The 17,728-nt window shown below is 46.8% G+C and overlaps 1 protein-coding gene across 1 annotated transcript in view; it reads left to right on the top strand.

Annotated features, from left to right (window-relative positions):
* Positions 1-17,728, top strand: part of MYBBP1A (MYB binding protein 1a) — a 1,153,837-nt gene that overhangs the window by 705,665 nt on the left and 430,444 nt on the right. Inside the window, exon 16 of the mRNA XM_069614733.1 lies at positions 10,201-10,293. Coding sequence (XP_069470834.1) covers positions 10,201-10,293 — 93 coding nt within the window. The remainder of the gene's footprint in view (positions 1-10,200; positions 10,294-17,728) is intronic.

Raw genomic sequence — 17,728 nt, 5'->3', positions numbered from 1 at the left:
TTCACTAGTGGCTCATCAGCAGTTGAACTTGGATATAATATCCTCTTCATTGTCACCGGAACCCTTACTGCCACACAGCAGCCTGAAATCTGCACTTTAACCTTGCAAGGACCCAAAGGGTGACCGTCTTAAACAGCCAAAGATACCAGCCTGTAAGATCACCTGGGCTCGGAAGGCATGCATATTTCAAAGTCATGCCTTATCTTTAATGTCACTGATTGTGCCCCATATTTAACATTGTGGGCCGCCTCATCAGGCCAGTAACCTATAGAGCCAAGTTGGCCCATCTGTCAAAATATTTCCTATAAAATACTAGCTCGTCGATGAGCAGATTGAGTTCCTCAAGTACCTCTAGAGAACAAATGATCAAACTTGGTATCCGCAAAAAAAACAACTTGACATTTGTTTTGAGTGCCCCCGACTGTGAAGAGGAATTTCCTGAGAATTGTGTTGCAACACTAAAATCACCACCCTGATTTAGCTATGTTTTGAACTTTTTCAGATGTCCTGAAACTCAATAATGGTATCAGTGGTTGAGCTGCAAAAGGCCCACCTCTCAGGAGGGGCAGGGATTAGTCAACTGAAATATAGTAGAACAATCTGTTACGTGTAAATGAAGGCCTGTTTACACAAGTTTATTATTTACAGTGAATTCTAATAAGTAGGTAAGTCAAATATAACAATGTCACTTGCAGGTGGCCCTTCCAAATTTGGGCTATCCTTTAAGTAGCAGTTTTTGATACTGGACAATGTTTGTGTGTATCCAGTGTTGTAGATGGGCCCAACATTTTTCTATGGGGCAAAATTCCATTAACTTCCAATGGACTTTCTTGAGTTTCCGACCACAATTGGGCTGTCTCAGGTCATTAATGCAATAGAATGGCTGAATTCTTTCTCTGGTGTCTGTTAGGGCAGTTGCTCTAAAGTCCACCTAAGGGCTCCATAAAGCCATACAAGTAGCCAATACAGAATCTCCAACTCTTAGTATAAGGTAGTGCAAGACTGTACCACCTTTGGTAGCATGACCGAGCAGCCAGGCTTATCTTAGGATGGAGAGAGGGCTGCAGATCAATACAAATAAATTGTAGCATACATATGGTCCAGAGAAACACTGTTACACTATATATTGTAAACATAATGGTTTATTTTAAATGCATGTAGGCAACAACTAATCTTTGGAAAAGTAAGTAATAAACACAATTATAAAAACCAACCAAAGTAATACCCTATTTAGAGCAGCAATATGCAGTTCAAGTTGGGTCAATCCTAAACATACATATTCAGAATGGCAACATGCTATTCTTGGGGAGTAAAACCAAATTAGTTATACTTTTAGAATACAGTAAGTAATTCAAGGGCAGCATACCCTATTGGTCCAAAATTAGTGTTGTTCAGTTCCAAGCATCACCTAGTTGGACCAATACTGTTAAAAGTATATCTTGCAACATATGTAACTTACAACACCACTGTTACTTTTGAGAACACAGTTCAGAGATAGTTATTACTTTTCAGAGGGGCAGTCAACTACTCATAGATCAGTAAGAACTGACTGAAACTATTTTAGAAGTGCACTAAAGCAATTCAGGGTAAGCACAACGTTACACTTTTAAGAATAACAGCTTGGCAATTAGAACACTAAAGATGGACAATAGATGCCGTCTGTGTAAATACAAAGAGGAAGTGGAAACACTAAAACACCTAGTGCTAAAATGTCCAAAGACAAAACAGAGATAAATACCTGCATTCCTGCCTGCAAGGGGCAGTCACTCTAGACGAAGAGGCTGTGTGGAATAGGCTAATCTCAAAAGAAACAACGAGATGGGAAATTACAATGGTGAAGTTAATAGAACTAGCCTTGGAAAACAATCTCCAACACATTGAGCGAATAGGCTGATCTAAGAATAACAGCAGTAGAGGGGGTTGAGCCATCGATACCTCTTTAATCAGACTAGTAGTAGATGAACGTTCACGTGATCCTAACCCGAGACCAATGTTCGAGCTTCATCTTTTGTCCACACAGCTAAAGAAATATGGAAGTAGCGTTGAATTGTCTGAAAAGAAAAAAAGTCCTTGTAAAAATCGTTAAAATCTTTTCGATAAAGTCAAGCATAAAAAATCAAATAAAATAAAAAAAAAAACAGCAGCTATTCAAGGTAAGTAAAACCTATTGGTGTATAAACTCTTAACACTGTTTCTAAAGCACGAATGGGCAGTTTATTATTGATACTTTTCAGAAGTGTGGAATACAATTCTAAGTAAGAACTTATATATTTATTTAAGAAAAGCCATCAGTTAAAGGTAAGTAAGAACCTATATAATTTTCAGAGGGTAAGTATGCAACTCTTAAGATGTGTAGAACTCCAAGAGCATTTTATAAAGCCACTAAAGCAATTCAGAGTAACTAAAATCTAGTTACACTTTTAGAAGACCAACAGCTATGTAAGATGATTAAACCCTATTGATAAGCTTGTACACTTCAGGAATAATAAATACCAAAACAATTCATTTTTAGAAGGGTGAAACACAATTCAACTTAAGTCAAATAACGGCTTACACTTTTTAGAGGGGCAACAAACAACTCAATGGTAAGTAGTAACTTCAGGACACTTTATAACTTATTCTGTTCAGAAATCAAAGTTGCACACAAACACATTTACAAGCAAGTACTTTTCTATACTTGTTATAGTTTCAAGCCAAAAGCCTCTTCTTTTAAAGTCCTTCCCTATTCTAGGGCATGGGTTATCTCTGAGGCAGAAGAGGAACCCTGGTGGTCTAGGAGCCAGCAGTATGCAGGTCAAGATAGGGATCAGATGAAGGAAAGTCAGAGTTCCAGAGAATATCTCATTGAAAAAGTAAGTACCAGCTTCAGAATTAGTGAAAAGTGTTCAGGGACTTCACAGAAGGCTCCCTAGATGCGTTGCAGCGTTGGGCCTGGGTGAATGGTATGTGCCTACTCCCAAACACATGAATCACCGACTCAGTCACACGGGATCGACACAAGACTTAATGGTAGGTATTACCCAAGCCAACACAGCACCTCAGCAAAGAGAAAGAACTTGGAGGCGGTGATCTTCCCTAGGCAGCAGCACCGGACCCGGTCCCTGTATTCTAGGTCTTGTGATGAAAGAAAAGGACACTGGAGGGAAACTGGCAGCAGCACTCGACAGGAGAGGCTTCAAAAAAAGGATTCTTAAAGGCTTCGAATGGTTCTGCAGATTTGGCAGTCTGACTCTCTTCACTCTGTCAAGCACTCTTGTGATGGTACTTAAGGGGACACACAAAGGGTTCCCGCTCAAGACAAAACTTCAACCAGGACTCCCCCCCCCCCCCCCCCCCCCACGTTGGATGCTAGAGGAAGACCCAAGAAACAAGAAGCACACACATTATAGTGAAAAAAGAAGGAAGCCACCATTCTAGCAGAATGGCTACCCTCCTGTGCATTACTGTTGCTGATTTGACTGCCTGCGAGTAATAACTATAAAGTCATAAAAGTAGATGAACTTCCACCAGCCATAATAGTTAGCTTGCTATTGTAACACAAATGTTGCTAGGTCAGTGAATGTTACTAGGTCAGTGAGAAAGGGGATACCATGCTACTCCCCATCATTCCACATAAGGTGGGGTGTGCTGGTCTCACATATTCAGTGTAAAGGGAATGGAAATCCCACTTTGCCCTTGGGAACAGTAGAAGCCCAAAGACAACCCAACAACACTGCGCATAAGATGCTGTGTGCTGCCATAGTAAAATGCATTACCATCAAAAGTTATAGGTAACTACAAATCCACCCATACACTATGGAGAGGCATAAAAAGGTCACTAGAAAAAGAGTAAAAGAAAGGGGGAGAGGGTAAAAATATTCCCCCCACCCCCCCGCACCCAGGAACCAGGAAAAAATAATCAACAAGTCCAGCAAAATGTTTTGGAGTTGACACAGGTAAGGAAGATTTATTACAAATATGAAAATCTTCTCTAACCGTGTCCATGAGCAATCTCCTGCCTGAAGTTCTAGCTACTTGTGCAGAATTCTTTGTTCGAAGGGATTGTGTCCTCCGACGTATTCCTTATCTTAGATATCTCTTTCCAGGTTTGCTGGCCTCAGAAAATTTTTCTCTAGAGGGCGCTGCGCGTCGATGTCCGCCGAGTCGATGTCCCTCGACAGCCGCCACGTCGACGTCATCCCGCCTATAAAGGCCGCGCGCAGCGTCCGTTGCTCAGTTCCGTAGAGAATTTATCCTATTTCCTCGAGATATTCGATCCATACTCGATGGCTTCCTCGTCGGAACCGACGACCACTCGGTCCGGCTTCAAAAAATGCAGAGACTGTGGGAAAAAGATGTCGCTGACTGACCCTCACAGAGTTTGTCTGTGGTGTTTGGGAGCTGAACACCATTGTTCGGAGTGCGAGGACTGTATGTCCATGACAGCTAAGGCCCTGAAGGAGCGTAGGGGGAAGCTGGAAAAAGGTAAGACTTCAAAAGCTGCTTCTTCCTCGACGAAGTCGAGACATTCGTCTCCTCGTCACCATTCGCGCTCCAGGTCTCGAGTGGGTCCCATCACTCCTCGAGATCGAAGCACTCGAAGAGGAGACGTCGAAGATCCCCTTCTTCGTCCTCCTCTTCCTCTGTTTCTCCTAAGAGAATCCCTTGCCCCATGAAACATAGTTCCCTGGCTGAATGGGAGGAATTCCGCAAAAATATGATGAGCGTCTTCGAGAAAGCTGCCTCGACCCCCTCGAAGACTGCTGAGAGCGATGCTCTGGTCGAAAGACCCGAAGGTCAAAAACGCTGCGAGTCGCAGTACCCGGCGAAGGAAGCTTCTCGAGCGCGTCACGAACCCTCTTCGAAGGTTCCGTTGACGCCGTCGACGAAGGTTCCGTCGATGCCGAGGTCGGTGTCTTAGACGCCATTGTCGAAGGGACCTTCGACACACGGGTCTGTCGACTCGACGCCATCTTCGACACCGGCGTCGACGCCAAGGAAAGTCACGGTTGCGCCGCACCCAGTGGCTATCCCCAGGTCCTCGATGGCGTCGAGATTGTCGACTTCCTCGAGCAGAATCCCAATTCTATCGAGGTCCTCGAGGCCACCGCCTTTGTTTTCGGCGCCACACTCGAAGCCTTCGGCGTCGACGACATCGACGTTTTCGAGGCCGATTACAAGAAGTTTGGCACCCTCTGCCTTGGAGATGGGTTTCACACCCTTTGTGAGTTCAGACCAATTGAGAACTATGTCCTCAATTATGGAAGAAGGACTATCTGACCAAGAAGAGACATTTGATTTGCAGGGACCTGCAACCCCAGTTCAAGAGGAGTTATCCTCAGAAGAATGCACGTTAAATGAACTCCATGATTCCTTACATGAGGCAAATGGGTTAGGCACTTCCCCTGAGGTTGAGTTCGCTAAGCCAGACCCAGGAGAGCATGCTGAAACCCCCTACAGAGCCTTAATGGCCAGGATCACAGAATTATGGGGTGGTCAACACCTTCACAGGCTTTCCAACAAGATGACCTCACGGATATTCTTGATAAAGAAGGTCCACAGGAGGATCCTGTAGTGCCTTTTCATAAAGCTCTTCAAAGGAAAGTCATGACGAACTGGGAAACCCCAGATGTCGTCCCGGCAGTAAATAAAAAACTGTCTACTAAATACAGGGTATCTTCTGCAGACCCGGAGTTTTTGTCCAAACACCCATCCCCAGAAAGTCTGGTGGTACAGGCAGGATCTTCTACGGACATCAAGACTGCTTACCCTACCGTCCCACAGGACAGGGACGATAAGAAATATGATGCTATGGCAAAGAAAGTTTTTTCGGCATGTAGCATGGCGTTAAAATCTATTAATGCTACTTGCACCCTTGCTAGATTCAGCCATACGCTTTGGGAGTGTGCTTCTACAGCGGCTGACTGCATCCCGGAGGGAGAAGAAAGGGAGGCGTTCCTAAATATCATACAGGATGGTAAAGACGCTATGTGCTAATCCCTCCAGTCGGGCATTGATTCGGCTGACAGTATCAGCAGAGCAATGGCGGCAAGTACAACAACCAGGAGATTCGCTTGGTTGAGAAAGTCTGGTTTTGCCCCAGATGTGCAAGCCAGGCTCTTGAACATGCCATTCGATGGCTCTTCTTTGTTTGGGAAAAAGGCGGATGACAGTTTAGAAAAACTGCAAACATCAAAGGCAGCAGCAAAATCCCTAGGCGCTGCAATCCGTCAGACACCTTTTCGTTCCACAGGATCCTCTGCGAGAGGCAAGTCCTTTCACTTCTACTCCGCATTCGGAAGAGGTAGAGGACGACCGGCTCAAAGGGGACAAAGAAGAACTACCCGAGGTGGACGGGGTAGATATTCAAAAGCCGCAGCAACAGCAGGTGCCTCTTTACCATCTGCATCAGCCGCCCCAAAACCACTCTGAGGACTTCCCTCACAAGACACCTGTAGGAGGCAGGTTAACTCAACATCTGGCGGAATGGCAGGCTATCACGTCAGATGCTTGGGCATTGGAAACAGTTGCCCAAGGTTACTGCCTGCCTCTCATACGCATACCTCCAGAGTCATCCACCGGGGATCAGCTCTCAAAAAGCTCCAGATCCGCTCCTCTTGCAGGAAATTTTAGAACTGCTAGAGAAACGTGCCATAGAACTGGTACCTGTAGCGGAGAGGAACAAGGGCTGGTACTCCCCTTACTTTCTCATTCCAAAGAAAGACGGAGGACTGAGACCCATCTTGGACTTGCGAGAATGGAACAAATTCCTCAGGAAAAACAAATTCAAGATGGTAACTCTTTCTCAGATCCTTCAGGCCCTTCAGTTCCAGGACTGGTTGGTATCTCTGGACCTTCAGGACGCTTATTTCCATGTGCCAATCCATCTCAAACACAGGAAATACCTGAGGTTCGCAATTGGCAACTCTCATTATCAATTTCGAGTGCTGCCATTTGGGCTGACCTCCGCCCCGAGGGTCTTCACCAAGTTAATGTTGGTAGTGGCTGCAAGTCTAAGGAGGGAAGGGATTCACGTCTACCCCTACCTGGGCGATTGGTTGATCAGGGCTGTATCTTCGGAACAAGCTCAGATCCAGCTAAATCACGTTTGCCACTCCCTTCACAGACTGGGCTTCTCCATCAATTTAAAGAAGTCACAAATGATACCATCGCAGAGACTCCAGTTCATCGGAGCTATCCTGGACACTTCCCTGGGAAAAGCCTCGCCACCAGAGGTGAGGGCTCAAGATATTCTACAGATGGTTAGCAAGTTCCAAAATGCCCAACGTCTCCCATCCTTCGACTTTTTGAGGGTGCTAGGCCTCATGGCATCCTGCATTTTCCTAGTGCCAGAGGCTCGCCTGAGAATGAGATCCCTCCAGCGGGCACTGAGAACTCAGTGGTCACAATTCTCAGGAAGAATGACAGATCTTCTTCAGGTTTCCGACAGGGTGGCTCGAGACCTTCAGTGGTGAGCCTGTCAGGAGAACATTCTGAAAGGAGAACAGTTTTGGCAACCCTGGCCGGAGATAACAGTAGTCACGGATGCCTCACTCATGGGGTGGGGAGCCCACGCCAACGACTTGACCATCAGCGGTCGTTGGTCTCCATTGGAGTCCAGACTACATATCAACCTGTTAGAGCTGAGGGCCATCAGACTTGCGCTGAAGGCGTTCCTGCCATCTGTAAAAGGAAAGAATGTCCTCATAATGACGGACAACACAGTGGCCATGCATTACCTCAACAAAAGAGGAGGCGTAGGATCGCTACCTCTGTGCAGAGAGGCGATGCAGCTCTGGTTTTGGGCAATCCAAGAAGGAATCTCTCTATCGGCAGTTCACCTAGCCGGAGAGAAGAACTTGACAGCGGACGCTCTGAGCAGACAGAGCAGTCTCCCACGAGTGGGAACTAGCTCAGGAAGTCCTTCAAGAGATCTTCGCCCTTTGGGGAACCCCTCAGGTGGATCTGTTCGCCACCAGTGTCAACAGGAAGTGCGATCTGTTCTGTTCAAGGGAATTTCCCCGGAGAGGAGCTCTGGGAGACGCGTTCATAGTGGACTGGGAGTTTCCGCTTCTGTACGCGTTCCCACCTGTCCCTGTCATTCCTCAAATGATCAGGAGGTTGAGAAGATTCCGGAAAACCATGATCCTAATTGCCCCGGATTGGGCCAGGAGAACGTGGTACCCGGACCTTCTAGACTTGTCCATCTGCCCTCCATTTCGACTTCCACTCGGAGAGAATCTACTCTCACAGAAGGGAGGTCAGGTTCTCCATCCAGACATCAAAACCCTCAACCTTCACGCGTGGCTTCTGAAAGGCTGAGGTACAAGGATGGGACCTCCCTGATGATGTTATGGAGGTGTTGCTTTAGGCAAGGAGGCCAGCAACAAAGTCTTTATACCGCTGCCGTTGGAACAGATTTTGCAGCTGGTGTAGAGAAAAGAATATCGACCCCTTTTCATGTGGTACACCAATGGTTTTGTCCTTCCTACTCTATTTAGCGAATTCAGGCCTTCAAGTTGGCACCATTAAGGGCTATCTCGCAGCGCTATCCATCTTTAAGCGCACTGCGGAAGAACCATCCTATTTCAAATTACCCTTGGTAATACAGTTTCTAAAGGGGTTAACTAACGTTTATCCCCCAAGACCATTCCAGGTTCCCCTATGGGATTTCAACTTAGTCCTAACTTTCCTGATGGGCACACCTTTCGAACCGTTAAGATTGCTTACCCTTAAAACTGTTTTATTAATAGCACTTACATCTGCTAGAAGGGTGAGCGAGTTACAAGCTCTTTCTTGTAAACCCCCTCATACAATCTTTCACAAAGACAAAGTTGTTCTGCAAGTGAAGCCTAATTTCCTCCCAAAGGTGGTTTCTGAATTCCATATCACTCAGAAGATTACCCTCCCATCTTTCTATCCTACTCCTCATCCGGGGAAAGAGGAAGAGAGGTTACACAGGCTGGACCCAAGAAGGGCTTTAAGTTTTTACATCAGTAGACTGGCTAGGATAAGACAAGCAGACCAGCTGTTTGTAGGCTACGCAGGTCACAAGCTGGGGTTACCGATAACTAAGCAGACCATTTCCAGATGGATCATTCTAGCCATTTTGGAATGTCATAAACTGGCAGGAAAAGAGCCCCCTCAAAATCTTAGGGCTCATTCGACCAGAGGTATCGCAGCTTCATCGGCCCTCAAAAGAGGAGTGCCGGTTAGAGACATATGTGCGGCTGCCACATGGTCGTCCGTCCATACCTTTACACGGTTTTACAACTTGGATTCCTCCTCCAGTCAAGAGACTAGGTTTGCAAGGGCAGTATTGCACTCTATTCATCAATAAAAGGAAGCATGAAGTCAGTACTCCCACCTCCAATAACAGAATACTGCTATGGGAGCCTATCTAAGATAAGGAATACGTCGGAGGACACAATCCCTTCGAAGAACAAGTTACTTCTTACCATGTAATGTTCTTTCGATGGGATGTTCCTCCGACGTATTCCTTATCGACCCTCCCATCCATCCCCGCAGTACTACTTCCCTTGTTGCTGCAGCTTACGCTCCTTCAGGGTGATTAGTCTAGTCCAGAAAGAATCATTGTGGGCTACAAAATGGAACTGAGCAACGGACGCTGCGCACGGCCTTTATAGGCGGGATGACGTCGACGTCGATACGGCGGCTGTCGAGGGACATCGACTCGGCGGACATCGACGCGCAGCGCCCTCTAGAGAAAGCTGGAAGGAGATATCTAAGATAAGGAATACGTCGGAGGAACATCCCATCGAAAGAACGTTACAAGGTAAGAAGTAACTTGTTCTTTTCCGGCCCCCCATTAGTGTCCATTTACTAACATTTGGTGGTCCCCATGTCCAGCTGACGGCAACTTCCTGGGAGGGAAGGACCACTTATTTAGTTAATAAAAGCTTTGGCTCTATTTTGGAGTTATAAATTGTTAATTTACTGAATTAACTGTAGTGTGATTTGGGACGCATGTATGGTCCTTGACCTTTTTATAGTCCTGCCAAACCTGGAGAAGATAACTCTGCAATGTAAGTAATGGCTAACCTAAATTAACATAAACTAACCATTTATTATTACAGAAAACTGCCCTACATTACTGCAGTGTTTGTTAATTATCCTAGGTGTCGAAGGATAAATGTTTGCTTTTGTGATAATTAAGTATGCATCAACTTCTAAGTGCTCTTTTTTGCAACCTCTGCCCAGGTTCTTGATCCAGAAGAAGATCCAAATAAAGAAAGCAATGTAGAGATAACGGAAGAAAGCATTAAAAAGAAGCAAAAATCATCAGAGGAAATGGTAATTACATGTTGTTGTCAAGTGCATATAATTGGAAATATCTGCAGATGTGGAGCAGCATTACTGTAACCTTGCTGGTTAGGTGTCGATTTCTATAACTTATGCATATAGGTTATTTTCATTGAATCATTTATGCTGAGTGATATGTCTTAAAACTGAACCAGCGTATGCACCCCTGATTAATTGCAAATGTATTTCAAATATCGGTATGTAATGTGACGTGGTCTTAAAGTATGCCCTTCTACCAATAACATTGGCCTTGCTGCACATGGCTCTGTAAGAAAGGAGGGCAGGGTGTATAAGACGGTGAAAAGGCAGATGCAGAAACCTGTGGTGTTGATGGATGAAGGTTGGAAGTACCAGTTACATGTGCAGATATTAAAATCTTTGTGGTTGCCATAGACCCGGCAGGTTAGACTTATGAGTAGCCGCTGGATTTTGAAGTGCAAAAATTGACGGAATGGTTATTGATATTAGATGGATATTGTCTGAGTCTGTTAAGTGCACTAGACCTTGTCTGTCGTCTGAGTGTGGGTAGCGTAGGAATGCAAGATTTTAGTAGTGAGGACTAAGTTGAGGGAGGGGAGAGATAGTATCTTATGTTCTGGCTCTTGGTTGTAGATTTCACTGAGGTTCAGGTGCAGACCAGTGTCCTTCAGCAGGGTATCCCTCAAATTGGTTTCCCTCGGATGGTAATGCAGAGTTTCCCAATTGCCCATCTTAAAGTAGCTGAGGTTTTTGGTGCACAGTCTTTAGTCTGTTGCTATTCTCTGACATTTCTTTCAAAGTTGTTGGTCAAATAGCCAAGTCTTGAGCCGTTTCTGGATAGTCTGGTGTTTCACCTCCAGGTGGAGAGGTTTGGCTGGGGTTTTCCACAATTTTGTGGCCTGAACTGAAAAAGATGTTCTGATGTTTTTTAATCTGCTTAGAATCACATGCTGTGCATATAGGCCAACATCTAGTGGTCACCGCAGAGTATTGCATCTTGTCTTTCGAGAATCGAAAGGGGACATTGACATGGGCGTGTCTGTTACACTATCCCTAATGTGACGTGTAGTGTACCCAAAATCCCTCACGCGTCGAAGTCCCACAGATTATTTTTTTCCGCCCAGCATACTGGTCGCCCTATGCGGCGCTCGTCCAGAGACATTGCAAATTGTTCCCTCGACCTTTGGTCGAATATATTATATTATTCAAGCGCACCCGGACTGTCCTTCCTATCAACGGCTGTTCCGGAGCTCTGCTGAAACCTCCACGGACCTTCGAAGGACGGTGATCTAGTCGGCGTTGCCGACCACGTGGCCGGGCCTTCCAACCAGCCTACACAGTAGGGAGAGTGGGGTCGGGGTGGACATTTCTGTAACATCCGAGATTGCCTTTCCATTTCCTCCCTCTTTCCTCTCTGGTCTTCGTCACTTTCCTGATCCTCAGCTTTGGAGAGTACTCCATTTAGGTTTTACCCCATTTGCAAGGGCAAATTTCCTTGGAGAGATGAGCATCGATGGTGTAACCGATCACGACGAAAAAGGTTGTGCGGCTTGCAAGCTCCCCTTTCCGAAGACATTGAAGGAGCGCTGTGTCAAGCGGTGGGCGGCCTACGGGATGTCGAAGGCCGAGTCAAGTTCTCCTGCTGCCATAACCACCGAGTGTGAAGAGGGCATCAGTGACGAGCAGGCCTCGACTCGGAGGTCATTGACCTTTCGGCTGAGCACTCCCACTCCGTGTAGTCTGTCCCCAGCCCCACCTGGCACGGCTCAGGCACTGCTATGGGGACTGTACACCCCGGCTATAAAAAGAACACTCTCAACTCACTAAACATACGACCCCTGGCCATTCTTCGTCAAAGCGGTCCACAGCACCAACGAGCACACCGGAAGTTGCGGCCGTGCCTGCTGTTAGGCAAAGTTTGCATGCAGTACCGTCTGGGACCAAAACACACAACTATGACTACAGGTGTAAGCAAAACCAACCTTTGGTATAAGTCTGTACCACAACGTTTTTGGTAGCGAGCTGAGTAGCCAGGCTTATCTCAAGAGGGAATGTGAGCTTGTAATGAGGTTACACAGAGGTCTACAGTAACAAGTATTGAAATCACTCTTATACTCGAGGTTTCTTGGTAAAACACTTATTAATTTATTACACAGTTAGAAAACATTCACTAAAAGGAGGCAATCAATATCACATAAAAATATACCACAATACTTCATACTATCTGGTTCTGAGACATTTAAACTACTTTGAAGGAGGGGCAAAATGGCATTCAGAGCATTTGAAGTAGGAGCAAAAAGGCATAAGCTAATAAAACGAATAGTAGAATTTTTCTTAAACAGTGCAAATAGCGAGTTCACCAGAGGAGTTCTTCCAATGCAATAGGTAGGCTAAAGTCAATGGGTTAGAGTCTTGTATAAGTAAAAACGGTTCTGGTAGTTAAACAGAAAAGTCTATGCCACGGTTCTCAGAAGAAGTTCATAGAAGAAAGATTCATATGTCTGGTCAGAAGCTGACTAGGCCTGCAAGTTGCCAAAGTTTCACGCACTTTCGCAGTGAGAGGTAAGTTCTCTCGGTGTCATGACCACTGTGAGGGGGCACACGTTGTGCCACAAGCAGGCTCCCACCATGACCCTGAGGGCCTTAAAACCACTGCAAAAGGGCTCCTGAAGCCAGTCCTGGCACCTTTGGCACCAGGCTCATATGTAGGAAGGAAGGGCTGTTCAAACTATGTCCCATTTATGTACATGGGCCTTTAAATCCAACCTGGATGCAAACGCATGGCTCAGTTCCTGTGAACCAAACCATGCGGTCTAGTGTCTTGGGTGTGGCTGGGGCCTGGGACCACTTTACCTGGTACTATTTTACAGGGGGTATATAAACCACACCCAGGCTGCAGAACACGCTTTGTGTTATTCTGCATCTAGCCGCGTGATGCTCACTGTGTCCAGCTCCTGGTCTTCAGCAACTTCCTGCAAGAATAAGGCTATTCTGCCTTACCTGAGAATTAACCATCCAACACTCAGCATCTTACCCGGGCTGGAATCTGTGGAAACCGAGAGAAGAAGAAACATCACTCACCTGTGAGTACTAGCTTAAGGACTTCTGGCGAACCGCTACCATAGCTGCTGCTCGAACATCACGACCTACAATAACGAGAAAAGGAAAAAACATTAGAACGTGCGTGCTTCCAAAACATCAAATTCCATTAGTCTCACCTGAATTCCATCACGCTACGCTACGCTGCGCTGCCATCCGGAGCACCACAGCAACATCCTGCAAGGGAAAAGGAGACGTGTTCAGGTTCGCTTGCAATATTGAACAATCGCACAGCGCTTTACTTACCTTAATGGATTCCAGGGCCAGTTTGTTCATCGTGCTCTCATCCACTCGCAGCATCACAGCGGCATGTGAGGAGAAGAGGAAAACGCAGGTTAGCTTTAAAAGACAATAAAGGCGCTGCGCTCTGCACTTTCTCTTACCTAAAAACGTGCCCCTCCATCTGGCACGCCAGCATCAAGACCTTCACACCTGAAAGGAGGAGATAAAGACTTAAACGAATTCCCACCATAAACCGAAAGCTCGCCAACAAACGTCAAGCGCCCCTGCTCAAGAAACGCAGAACGGATAGCTCACTCTACAAATAACTAAGGTGAGAAAGGGGATTGGTCAGAGGGAGGTGGGGAGATTCACCCACTAGAGACCGTTTTTACAAATCCTCCCTTCTGTAATTGCAGATTCATTATTGAGCACTGGGCAACCACGCATCCAGGGTGCCAGATCTCAGAGCCTTCCAGACGGCCCCAGGGATATCAGGTGAGCGTAAAACTTGGTTGGGTTTTCATAGTACCTTATTTTGAAGAAAAAGATGCAGCTGAGGACTTCTGTTCCTGGCAGTTCTTGCAGATCTCGCTGTTCATGAGCCTCAGTCGTGGGGACAAGAGGGAGGACATTGGAGGACTCCTGTACTGCACAGGGACTGGTCACAAAGCATGCAAATCTTCGATTCCGTTAGCTGTCTTCAAGTACACAAACTGGTGTCCTTCTCTCCTGCTATTGGGTTTCCTGCAGCACTCTGTCGAAAATATAACCAGCTCCGAGAATGGTATCCAGGTGGCTTATGAGTGGTTTGGTCCCACCAACTCAAAGGAAGAAGTCGTCCTTGAAGAGCTTCTCTGTCGAGATGAACGTGGCGATTCAGACCTGCAGCAGTGCTTCACCGGGCAAACCACCGATCCAGGAGTTGCAGCAGCTGTCCTCTCCCATCTCGTCTTCGTTTCTTTCGTTCCAGTGGTCGACTCTGCCTTCCAAGCCAAGAGACTGGCCTTTTAAACAGATTTCTCCCATTCATTCCAGCCCAGCTGCCACTCACCCAGCACGGTGGCTGTCCTTGCCGGACAGTTAGCCAGCCAATCCCGCCAGAGAGCAGTTGGGTCTCCTAGGAGATTAAGCACAGGGAGTTTCGGGCACTTCCCTTACTTCCTGCCAACCTCAGACATTCAGGCACCAGATGCGGTCTTCAGTCCTGAAGCCCGCCAAAGGCGTAGGAACAAAGCGACCAAACCTGGTTTGGCGTGCAGACACAAATCATAGTAGGACCTTTCCAAAAAGAAATGGCGAAAAAAGACCGGGTCCTGTTTAAACAAGAGGCTCAGACGCCATCTTGAAAAACATGGCTCCCGCGATTTAACGATACCAGTGTTTGCAGTCGGGAAAAATCATGGTAGTTTGTTGTAAAACCACTGCCACCAGCCATTTTGAGAGGAAAGGGTAGCATTGGACTGCTACATGAGTCTGTAGACACAGGGGTTACTAGGTAACCCCTCCAGCACTCTGTTGTAAGATAGTGTGTGCTGGATCTAGGAATTAAGACTAATAAAGTCAATTTAACTTTACTTTCTCTGGGAAACAGTTTATCCCAGAGAAAGTATCTAAACCTTCGGACAGCCTGAAATGCTTCCCTGTGTCACTGCAATGAGGGTGCTGTGTAACACACATTAAAAGATGCCTATGGAGTTGTCTAAAACCCCGTAATCAAAGAACCCAATAGTAAAGCACACATCAAAATACATGAGCGAGTGGGAAAAAAGGCTTGCACTCTTTCTAGGTAAAACAAAAAATTAAGTCCTCAAAATCCAGCAAAGTTGCTGGGGGTCTCGAAGGCGAAGGGAATTAGCACAGTTATGAGAAATCTCCCTAACACCCGCCGACCGCCTGGATCGGCAGCTCTGCCCGCAGCCGTAGATGTGCCTAGCGACCAGGCACACTAAAATGAAGGGCGCTACCCCCAATATTCCAAGTACCGTTGAGACGCATTGTAAGAAGGCGTCCGCCAACGACAAGGCCCCAGGTCCGCCGAAGACTACACAACCGCAGGCCCAGGCTACGCGCCTCCCTACTGCCGAGGACGTTACCGAAAGCATTATGAGAATTGTTTTGGCGGACGCTCAGAAGCGACAGTCAAAGGATTCGACGACGCCCACGGGGAAGCCCAAGGATTCGTCGAAATCCAAAGATAGGCTAAAGGAAATACCGGAACCCTCTGCTAAGCCTAAGGAGAAGCACAGGGACACGCAACCTCTGTTGGTTCCCCGGGAAGAGTTTTTGGAAGGCGAAGAAGGTATTTCTTCAGCGTTGAGACACAAACCTCAACGTTTGGCATTGGAGGATCGCATACAAGAGCCCTTTCCACCACTAGACCCCTCTAGGTCTTCTGTTTGGACTAGGGAAAGATTTGAGAGGTGTATGGAAAGGCTTGACAGGTTTGTAACCCGCTCAGAGCAAATCACCCCCAAAAGACCACAGGAAGAAGACCTTTTGACCCCTGTGGCTACATTTCCAAGACACTCTGATCCCTTTCATGAAGAGGATGTGTACACTTATGACCTCACTGAGGAGGAGGTTCTTGTAGACACTCAGGATGATGATCATTTCATTGACCCTGAGGAAATGCATGACCCCATAGAGGGGTGGAGGGAAAACCCGGATATGGCTGACCCTCAGCCTTGGCAGTCTCCAAATCCTTCACCAGATCCTGATGCCCTGTGTTTAGATTCCCCCAGACCTCTCCCACTAGACAGCCCTCTCCAGTGGACGATCAAATGACGTTTAACACCATGTTGCACAAAGCAGCAGAACATTTCAGCATCGCCACCGATGAAGCTGTTCCTGAGGCTGACTGTGGAGGAAATTCTTAGAGAAACCGCCGGCCATCCAGGCTATTCCTCTTTTAAACTCAATTAAAAAATGTCTGTCTCCCTTGTTATCAACACCTGCCCTCAGAAGAGCAGTTACTCCAAGGATAGAGAAGCTATTTCGGCCCTCCCCCTCTGATCCCCTTTACATCAGAGGCCACTCCACCCCAGACTCACTGGTGGTGACCACTACAAGGAAAAGGGCAGAGGTTCCTCTGTCAACCGTGGGAGGCACCCCCTGACAAAGAGTGTAAAAGTCTCTACGCCCTAGGAAAAGGGGTCACGGCTGCAGCAGCTTTTTCTACGCGCATTGCTAACAATACTACTTTTGTTAGCCAGCTATGCGGACGCTCAATGGGCCATGTTACAGGAAGGCCTGCAGGAGGTTCCTGAACCGCTACAGACTCTTCTGACCTCTGTAACCGAGGGCAGACAAGTAAACCAGAGTATATTGAGAAACACTTTGGATTCCGCTGAGACAGCAGGTCAATCTTTGGCTGCGGGCACTCTCCTAAAGAGACACGCGTGGCTAAGAAACTCTGGGTTCAAGCCAGAAACTCAAGCGTCACTTATTAATAAACCGTTGGAAGAATCCAACCCATTTGGAAGAGCAGACGACTAAGCTCTTGCGACTGCAAAAAAGGAGCACAACACCCTTAAGACGCTAGATCAAATCACACAAAGGCCTTCCACAAAGCGAGGAACTGGGTCCAGACGCCTTTATCGTGGCCAACGCTTCCCTCAAAACAAGCACACCTCGAGAAATAATTGGTCCTCTCTACAAGGAACCAGGGGATACACCACCACCCCCAGAGGCTCCCTGGGCCTCAGGTTCAAAATGACCCGAAGATCCTGGTCCCCTCCCCTCCCATGCCTCCCCGGTCGGGGGCTGGCTAACATCTTTCCTTCAGGCATGGGAGGGAATAACTACAGACCAGTGGCTACTGAAGACCGTGGCCCACGAGTTCTGCCGGTCCCCAAAGTTCAGACCTCCACGAGCAAGACGACTGATGCCAGACGATCTGCGTATCCTTCTTCAGGAAGTCTAGACACTCCAAGAAAAGGGAGCCATAGAGGTCGTACCTCTTACACAAACAAAGGTATTTATTCAGTGTACTTCCTTTTTTGAAAAAAGGTTCTTACCATGTGCCCTGTATTAGATCTCCGCCCAGCAAACAAATCTGTAAAGCCACAAAAGTTCTGCATGGTCACTCTGCAGGAAGTAATTCCCCTGCTCTCAGGGGGATTACATG

Source organism: Ambystoma mexicanum, chromosome 9 (assembly GCF_040938575.1).
Source record: "Ambystoma mexicanum isolate Mex_15411 chromosome 9, UKY_AmexF1_1, whole genome shotgun sequence".
Lineage (NCBI taxonomy): Eukaryota > Metazoa > Chordata > Amphibia > Caudata > Ambystomatidae > Ambystoma > Ambystoma mexicanum.
The sequence above is the reverse complement of the archived record's forward strand: the minus strand, read 5'-3'. Positions and strand labels throughout refer to the sequence as shown.